Raw genomic sequence first — 9,209 nt, 5'->3', positions numbered from 1 at the left:
TTCAAAAGCTTCATTTACAAGAGCTCTGGCTTCAAAGACTTCATTTACAGAGCTCTAGCTTCAAAAGCTTCATTTACAAGAGCTCTAGCTTCAAAGACTTCATTTACAAGAGCTCTAGCTTCAAAGACTTCATTTACAGAGCTTTAGATTCAAAAGCTTCATTTACAAAAGCTCTAGCTTTAAAAGCTTCATTTACAGAGCTCTAGATTCAAAAGCTTCATTTACAAGAGCTCTGGCTTCAAAGACTTCATTTACAGAGCTCTAGCTTCAAAAGCTTCATTTACAAGAGCTCTAGCTTCAAAGACTTCATTTACAAAGCTCCAGTTTCGAAAGCTTCATTTACAGAGCTCTAGTTTCGAAAGCTTCATTTACAGAGCTCTAGCTTCAAAGACTTCATTTACAGAGCTCTAGCTTCAAAAGCTTCATTTACAAGAGCTCTAGCTTCAAAGACTTCATTTACAGAGCTTTAGATTCAAAAGCTTCATTTACAAAAGCTCTAGCTTTAAAAGCTTCATTTACAGAGCTCTAGCTTCAAAGCTTCACTTGCAAAGCTTCACTTACAAAGCTTCAGTGCAGGGTATACAAATACCGCCTCCGAACAACCGCCACTTCGGCCCATACATGGATTCAATTTGAAGTCTCCAGCCAACAGACTCTATTGACCGAAGACTTGGGGGACTACATTATGTACCATATATTGGGCCTCAATTGGGCCTCATGAAAAATATTTGGGGGACTTAGCCCATTATTTATGTATTAAGGAGCGAGCCCTTATTCTATAAAAGGGACTCCCTTACCTTCATTAGAGAGCAACGCCGCCAGCTGAGCAACCGCCTTGCTGCAAACATCAACTCTAGCCCATCATTTATGTATTGAGGAGCGAGCCCTTATTCTATAAAAGGGACCCCCTCACCTTCAAGCGCCACAAGCCGAGCCAACCAAGGCAATATAAGCCACAAGCCGAGCAACCTCGCAACATGTGCTACTTCTAGTTGAGCATCATTTCAGATTGGGCACCGCCTCATGTCGAGTGTCAGCACCAGACGCCATCTAGTTACTTCGGCCCACACATGGACTGAATTTCAAGTCTCCAGCCAAAAGACTCTCTTGACTGAAGACTTAGGGGACTACTGTTTATACCATATTTAGGGCCTCGTATTTAGATCTCGTACAAATACTCGGGGGACTTAAATGTAATTATGGGATAAAGGAAGGGGCAAATATGTAATAAGTGAGGAGTCCTTATTCTATAAAAGGACCCCTCACCCTCACAATTAGGGAGGCCTCACTCTCACTCTCAGAGGCCATTTCTGGAGCCTTACCCTTTTCAACGCTCTCACTTCTAGAGCTCTCTCTCCCCCTCACTTCTCAGAGAAATATAATACAATCAGTGTGGACGTAGCCCAAACATTGGGGTGAACCACGATAAAATCCTTGTGTTCTTTACATTACTTGCAGATTCACGGTCGGATTTACGTTGTTCCAAGACCTCCGGTTTTGTGCATCAACAACACATATATGCAAATAATTAATTACAACATATAACAAAAAATTTCACAAAATTAATTATTTTCAACATTTGTCACACTTACTAATAACTGATCAATCAACACCTTCTTCACATTCTCAGGCACATATTTCCAAGAATGCCACTCAGTAGTAGGACAATTATTCTGCATTGCTACACCAATCGCACATGCAAACTACATATTGCCTCATACCATAGGGCCTAGAGGGTATGCTCTGCTCCCGATTTTTATCCTCCATTCAAGCACAAATAGAATTGTGAAGAATAAGGAAAGCAGAAACGCATATTTATAGGAAGGTTAGGGACTTTGCGCAACGAAGCCTTTGTCGCGCAAACATCTGCACTAAATACAGTATTGATTCCTTTGATTCACATGCACTGAATGCTCTGACTCAAAAACTGACTTGACTTTGCACAACGAAGCCTTTGTTGCGCAAGTGTTCCACTGATTCACATGCATTGAATGCTTTGACCCAAAAACTCAACGAACTTTGCGCGACGAATCCTTTGTCGCCCAAGTTTCCGTGGGAAAAACTTCATCGCGCAATTTTTTTCCCGCATAAAAAAAAAATTACCCACAGTTTTCTTACTAACTTTGCACAACGAGTATTTTTTTTTCGTCATGCAAATTGTATTGCGCGACAAAGTTTTGTGTCGTGCAAAGTAGCACCATTCTTGCGTCGCGCAAAATGCACTTGTGCGATGAATTTTGCTTTGTCGCCCAAACATCTATCGTGCAAATAGTTTTTCCTACTAGTGTAGTGAGGATAAATATGTAAAAAGATAGAGATGGGGAAGTAAACACCATATGTACGTGGTTTACCCTAAGTTTGGCTACATCCATGGAGTGAAAGAGTTCTTATTAATAGTGAATGGTTTACACAAATACATAGGTTCAAACATAATTATCATTAGTGAGTTTTAATGACTAGTTTAAGTACAATAATGACATTAGGGATTCATTGTAGGAGTGGACTTCTTTTATAGTTGAGGATAGTCTCCAACTTTTGTCTGCGGTTGATTTGGGACTCTATGATCTTTATTCTGAAGTTGACATGTGGTTGAAACCTTTTCCTTTTTGGAGAGAAGAAAATGTGGTTGAAACCTTTTCCTTTGTGTACATACCTTGAATGCTTGAAACTTTTTCCTTTGGGCACATATTTTGAGTGGTTGAAGCTTTTCGGTTGAAACTTTGTAGGTGAATCTTTTTTCCTTTGGGCACATAGCTTGAGTGGTTAAAGCTTTGTAGGTGAAGCTTTTTGGTTGAACTTTGTAGGTGAGGCGTTTTGGTTGAAGGCTTTGTAGGTGATGCTTTTTTGTTGAAACTTTGTAAGAGAAGCTTTCTGGTTGAAGCTTTTTGGTTGAAGCTTTATAGGTGAAGCCTTTTTTGTTGAAGTTTTGTAGGTGAAGCTTTACAAGTGAAGCCTTTTTGGTTGAAACTTTGTAAGTGAAGCTTTTTGGTTAAAACTTTTTTGAACCATATAAATAGATTTTGCTTCCACACCATTGAGCAATAGTGTGGAAGGCTTTTTTTATTTTTTTGTAATTAGGCAAAGTGTGAACCTTCCTCCTTTCAAGGTGTAGGAGGCTTCCTCCCTCAAAGTGTGTGAAGGCTTTTTTCCTTTCAAGGGTGTGGGAAGCTCTCTCTTTTCAAGGGTGTGGGAAGCTCTCTCCCTTCAAGGGTGTGGGAAGCTTCCTCCCTTTAAAGTGTGGGAAGCTTCATTCCCTCAAAATGTGGGAAGGTCCCTCCCTTCAAGGGTGTGGGAAGCTTTCTCCCTTCAAGGGTGTGGGAAGCTCTCTCCCTTCAAAGTGTGGGAAGCTTCATTCCCTTAAAATGTGGGAAGCTTCATTCCCTTAAAATGTGGGAAGCTCTATACCTTCAAGGGTGTGGGAAGTTTTCTCTCTTGGGTGTGGGAAGCTTTCTTCCTTCAAGGATGTGAGAAGCTCAACCTTTCAAAGTGTGGGAAGCTCTCTTCCTTCCTAGTAGAGATTTAAAATAAAAAACTGAAAAGACAATAATGTACGTCCCAACTTTTACATTATTTGGAGCTAAATTGACGCTCACCGGTCACCATCAAAGCTAAATGATTTTTAGAAGCTTGAATTTCCAGGAGACAAAATCATAGAACGGTCTCTATATTATACAAAGAGAAAAAGAATTACAGGAGCTAATATTGTTTATATTGCAAATATATATGTTACATATATACAAATCAAGGCACCAAAAATGAAGTCTGCAAATTTTGATACTTCCATGATTGACTGCATGCGCTAGCGCTAGCTATTGAGGGGCTAGATCTAAACGAATTTCTTCTTCTTCCACAGGGACAAAACTCACTCGCTTCTGCAAAATTATGTTATCAAAGAAGGAATATTGTCAATTCATACATGGAGATATTAACCGAAAGAGGAATGTTAGCTACCATTTCCATCTACCTTTCTCTTTTTGCCTTCTCCACTCAAGATTTGACATGTAAACTCCACTTACACGCTCAACTAGGAGAAATTTTTCAATGTTACTGAAATATGAGTGATACATTACGTGTTTTTATATAAGTGATGGGAAATTTTATTTTTCATGTTATTAACTTTTTAACACACATATCTCACAATTTGTATAATGACACGTGATGTATCTCATCGTGTTCCGTCCATAATGAAAATTTTCTCATCAACTAGAAACTTTACAGTAGAAATTTTTTTTTGTAGACTGTTCTATATCACTAGTATTTTAGGTAGCAAACTTTTTTGTGGCGACTTTGCTTCCAGGACCCTATATTTGGTTGCAACTTTCATGACTCTGTATCTTAAGAGAGAACTTAATTCGGAAAAATGTCATGCGGCAAGGGGATTACATTAACCATTGTGGTTTTCTTTTTCCTTTGGGTTTTTTTTTGTAGAAACTTCTACGGTACGAGTTACCAACCAAATTAAGAACTAAAAAACGCATTTGACCATTTTATGTGAGGGATATTACAATTCGCTGACAAAAGTTTTATATTGAATATGTAGACTGTAATACTGAAAGATGGTGTTATCGGAAGGTTCATACAACTCATTATCATATGTATTTATAGATTAATAGTGCAACTTAACTAGATTTATGATATAAGCATATTGGGTCTCACAGTATCATTAGTGAATTGGTAAAACCATGTGATAACGTAATTTTAACAATAAAAGATTCATGTTTAAGTATTCAGTATGGAACATGCTATTGATCTATGGTATGAGGTAATCGACTAATTGAGGACACTTAAGAGGTGTTTTTTTTATTTGTGTATTTACATTTTCAGTAAGAAGCCAGAGGCATGCATCCACTATTAACTTTATTAAACAAGGCAGGCAATAAGGTCCACTTTCTAGAAAATGCGCTCTCTCTCTCTCTCTCTCTCTCTCCCTCTCTCCCTCTCTCAAGCCTAACATTGACCTAATTTCTTATTCGAAGCCTAAAATTGACCAAGAAAAACAAACATTCTACAAACAGCACAATGTCATCGTATGCACATATGTAAATTGAACAACTAAAACTGCCCATAATTAAACAATTAAAATTGTTCGTAATACTTGTACTCAATTCAGCTGATTTAGAATATTTATATTCCATATATAAGTACTAATGAAAGAGAAGCGATTAAGAAAAAGTGTGCTTATAATTATTTCAAAAAAAAAAAAAAAAAAAAAAAACATTCATCTCATCAACCCAAGTTGCATTCGATGGTCATCACTTGTACGAAAGAAAAAAGCACATCAACTTTGTTGAAGTGTAACTTTTTAAGAATGATTCACAAACTCAATAACCACCCTTTAAATGTGCAAAACTTTCACCAAAAAATTCAAGAGTGCAAAACTATGAACACCTAACATATCGATTCGTCTTTAATATATCTCTATCTTTGAGTTAAAAAAAAAAAAAACATAGATCACCTGAAGTTCTCCAAAAAAATAAATAAACATAGGTCACCTGAATATTGGGAATTGAACCAAGTTTATAGCACTAAAAACAAAAGAAAAAGAACAAAATTGATTAAATATCTTATCTTTCTACCAGAAAAAGATGCACACCCAATTTCAAAATATTTAAAAACAAAAAACAAAAAAGAGGGTCAGACTCATACCTCATGACTCGGCTTGAGGTTGTCACCACCACGCTTCCGCTGCAAAACGCCTTCTTCCTTCTCCACCATCTGCCCTTCGACCTTTCCACCATTATTAACCATATAAAGCTCTATTATCCTCTCAGCAATTTCCACGTCATCCTTACTCTCTTCAACCAGTTTTACCATTTGAGCCTTCGGCAGCCTCATCTTCATCCGCACCGGTCCCTCCGATGATGAACTCGACGTTGTCGACGATGCCCTAACACTCGTAAGATCCGACACCGACCGCCGTGAAAGCATCAAGCACTCGAGCCTGTCCTTGGCACTCACTTGAATACCCGACCGCACTCTTCTTGTCACTTGTTTTTCTTCTTCCTCCGCCGGAAACTTGGGGAGTTGGACAAGAAAATATATTTTCTTGGGCTTCAATTCTTCTTGTGGTTCCAGTGGCCTGGCCCTCACGCCAAAACGTTTCACAGCTTCTGAGTTCAATAGGACATGACCTGGGTAGTCCTTCACTACGTCCCATGCCCTTATCGGGGTCTTTACTTTGAAGGTCTCCCCGCTGATTTTCATTACCTTTGCTTTCCTTCTTCCTCCAATTGTGTTCCCCATACTTTTCAAAGGATAAGATTGATTCTAGTGTATGACAATATATATATATATAGTTCGGATTTGGAGACATATGTTTTTTATATATGTTTTTGTGAGGTTCACTTCATAATTTATTTTAATAATTTAACTGTTTATTTTTTATGTCTAGCTTCAAATCTATCAAAATCATCTAAATTCAAAAACATTGGGCCGTTGAACTATATTTAGCGTTTCTTTATAGGATTGTATTTATTTATTTTCTTTATTACAAATGAATGTTTTAATCATTTTGAATTTTGTCAATTTTTTACAAAGATAATCTATGAAGGATGAACAAAAATGTATAAAGTGAAGATCAATAAAATATATTACAAAATAAGTTTTATAAAATAAAAATAAAAAATATGTGCCAAAACATGTATCTTCAAATCTTAACAAACTCCAAAAGGTGATGCTAAAACCCAAATTTTAACATCTGGGAACTAAATCCTCTCCAAACCCAAGAACACTTAGTGCTCAAATGTCAATTTAGCATCAATTTCGGGTTATTTTCAACCCTCTAATCCTCGACCTGATCGATCGAGGATGACCTAAGTTCCCAACTTGGGAATGAATTTTGTGTTCCTATTCCTAGTGTGGGTCACAATGTCAGACCTGGTTTTTGGGTGCAACTGGACCTAGCTTGTAACGCGCCAAAAAGACGCGCCTTGGAAAATAGTCACGCGCAAAATGTTGGCAACAGGCCCCACATCTGCTTTAGCTTTAGCTATTGAGAGCTAAAAGGCTTGGCTGGTTGATTGGTGTTTGTAGTTTGACGTGGTAAAACTTAAATTTTAAGTTCGAAATTTTCTCTTACTTTAATTCTTGAAGTAAAATTTAAAGTTTAAGTTTGAAATTTTTTCTAACTTACTTTAATTCTTAAGGTAAATATGAGTTTTAACCCAAAATTATTTTTGAGGCCATCATATATGTGTATTTTTAGTTTTATATTTATAAATTCATTGAATTAAACAGCTATGATATAATATAATTAAATCCAATGAAAAAAAAAGTTTTAAATCCAATGATTAAAAATTCTTTCATGTGTTTCTTTTATAGTGTTCTGCGAGCTTCATGGTATTGGATTAGTGATTTTTATATTTATCGGAATCTAAATATTTTTAGGTTAAAGTTTTCATAAAATTAAATTAGAATACTTTGCATTTTTTTTTGAAAAAAAAAGTTACTTAAAAAAAAATATCTTAAATTCATTCTTTAATAGTCGCGGGCCAAAAATTTAATCCAAAAAAACATTTCTAAGGATTAAAAATTTTAAGTTTTAACCCAAAAGTTGGAGATGGTTTAAGAAAATAAAATCTTTGCGGTAAATTACAGAGTAGCCCCTCAGGTTTGAGGTCTATTACAACCCAATACAACATCTTTAAAAAATTTCACTTTCATACCTCAAGTACTATTTTATTTCAAAATAATACCTCCGTTACATTTTCCATCCATTGATCCGTTAAGTGCTGACGTGACTGACAAATGTGTGCCACGTGGCAAAAATAATAATGTTTTAATTTTTTTTAAACCTGAATCTTCTTATAAAAACAAAAGCAAAAGTTGAACCCCCTTTCCCCTCCCCCCACACCCACACACAAAAACCCATAAACTTACACACCTCATCTCCCAGATGACCCACCTCACCCCACCTCACAGAGGCCCTTCCCGTCCCCCCCCCCCCGTCGCGACTACAAGCTTGTTCGACTACCCTCCCGCCCCCCCCCCCCCCCCCCCGACGACAATTAGCTCCGGCGACGACAAGCTCTTGCGAACCCCGCCCCAGGCGACAAGCTCTTGCAGTTGAGCCACCTCCCTCTGCGGTCCTACGACAAGGAGTACGTGCTGAAGAGGAACTCTAGGGCTAGGGTTCTCAAGGCTGGGATGCCAGGTCGTCCTCACTCCAGAGCTTCAAGGAATGGTGATTGATGTCCTTAAGGCCAAACTCTTGGATTTCTGTGTATGAATTGAGAAAATTGTTGTTCAATTTCATGATTTGAATATGTTGGAATGTTGTGGGTGAGGTTACATATGAGAGAATGGGGAAAAGGGGTGGGGGTAAAGAGGAGAAAGGGCTCGGGGAAGGTGGGGGTGGGGTGGGTTTTTGGATGGGAGGGGAGGTGAAAAGAGTGGAGGAGAGGAAGGTGGTTGGGAGGGAGAAGAGGGGTAGGGAGAGGTTGCGGGGGTGGTTTTGTGTTTTCTAAGTTTTTTTTTTTTTTCATTTTGTTTATTTATTTAGAAGATTCATATTTTTTTTAAAAAAAAATTAAAAAATTATTATTTTTGCCACGTGGCATACATTTGGCACCCACGTGGCACACATTTGGCATCCACGTCAACACTTAATGGTTCAATTGATGGAAAATGTAACGGAGGTATTATTTTGAAATAAAATAGTACTTGAGGTATGAAAGTGAAATGTTTTAAAGATGTTGTATGGGGTTATAATAGACCTCAAACCTGAGGGGCTACTATGTAATTTACCCAAATCTTTCTGATTTTTCATCTTTTGTCAGAATTTGATATTTTAGGTGAAGATATTTGTAAAGTTAAATTAAAATAACATTTATAAAAAAAAAAGAAAAAAGTTGAGGTTAAAACAGCTTGTTCGGCGTTTAATATGGTTGAGGTGCTATATTACAACTGAATTGGCAATTTAGTTCCTGAATTATCATCTAAGTAAAAATTAGGTCTCCAAACTAACTTTTCAGAAAAATCAATCATTGAATTATAAAAATTTGCTAATATCCCTAATATTATATTTAAAGCTACTACATTCAATTTTTCGTAAATTTAAGTCACGTTACCTACATGTGATATACATTGGAGGGTAGATTGATAATTTTTTTTTATATATATAAAAAATAGTGGAGTTAACTTGGAGGGTAAATTAGACATTAGATTCGCAACATATATGAAATGTTAAGGGCTTATAGGTGAGAAAGGAA

The 9,209-nt window shown here is 37.0% G+C and overlaps 1 protein-coding gene across 1 annotated transcript; it reads right to left on the bottom strand.

Annotated features, from left to right (window-relative positions):
- Positions 1 to 3,648: 3,648 nt before the first annotated feature.
- Positions 3,649 to 6,854, bottom strand: LOC103444174 (uncharacterized protein At1g66480). Its single transcript, XM_008383095.4, has 2 exons — positions 5,647 to 6,854; positions 3,649 to 3,872 (listed from the first exon to the last, which is right to left on the bottom strand). Exons 1-2 carry the CDS (start codon positions 6,241 to 6,243, stop codon positions 3,810 to 3,812), a joined length of 660 nt encoding a protein of 219 aa, XP_008381317.3. The 5' UTR covers positions 6,244 to 6,854; the 3' UTR covers positions 3,649 to 3,809.
- Positions 6,855 to 9,209: the final 2,355 nt, after the last annotated feature.

Source organism: Malus domestica, chromosome 09 (genome assembly GCF_042453785.1).
Source record: "Malus domestica chromosome 09, GDT2T_hap1".
Classification (NCBI taxonomy): domain Eukaryota; kingdom Viridiplantae; phylum Streptophyta; class Magnoliopsida; order Rosales; family Rosaceae; genus Malus; species Malus domestica.
Note: the sequence above shows the minus strand (reverse complement) of the source record. Positions and strands in the feature narration are given on the sequence as shown.

What these genes read in the sequence shown, in the direction of transcription:
- LOC103444174 (XM_008383095.4), bottom strand. Translation starts at nt 6,243, where the DNA reads ATGGGGAACACAATTGGAGGAAGAAGGAAAGCAAAGGTAATGAAAATC. An exon ending in ACCTCAAGCCGAGTCATGAG is followed by an intron (nt 3,873 to 5,646) that starts GTATGAGTCTGA and finishes ATAATTTTGCAG; the next exon opens with AAGCGAGTGAGTTTTGTCCC.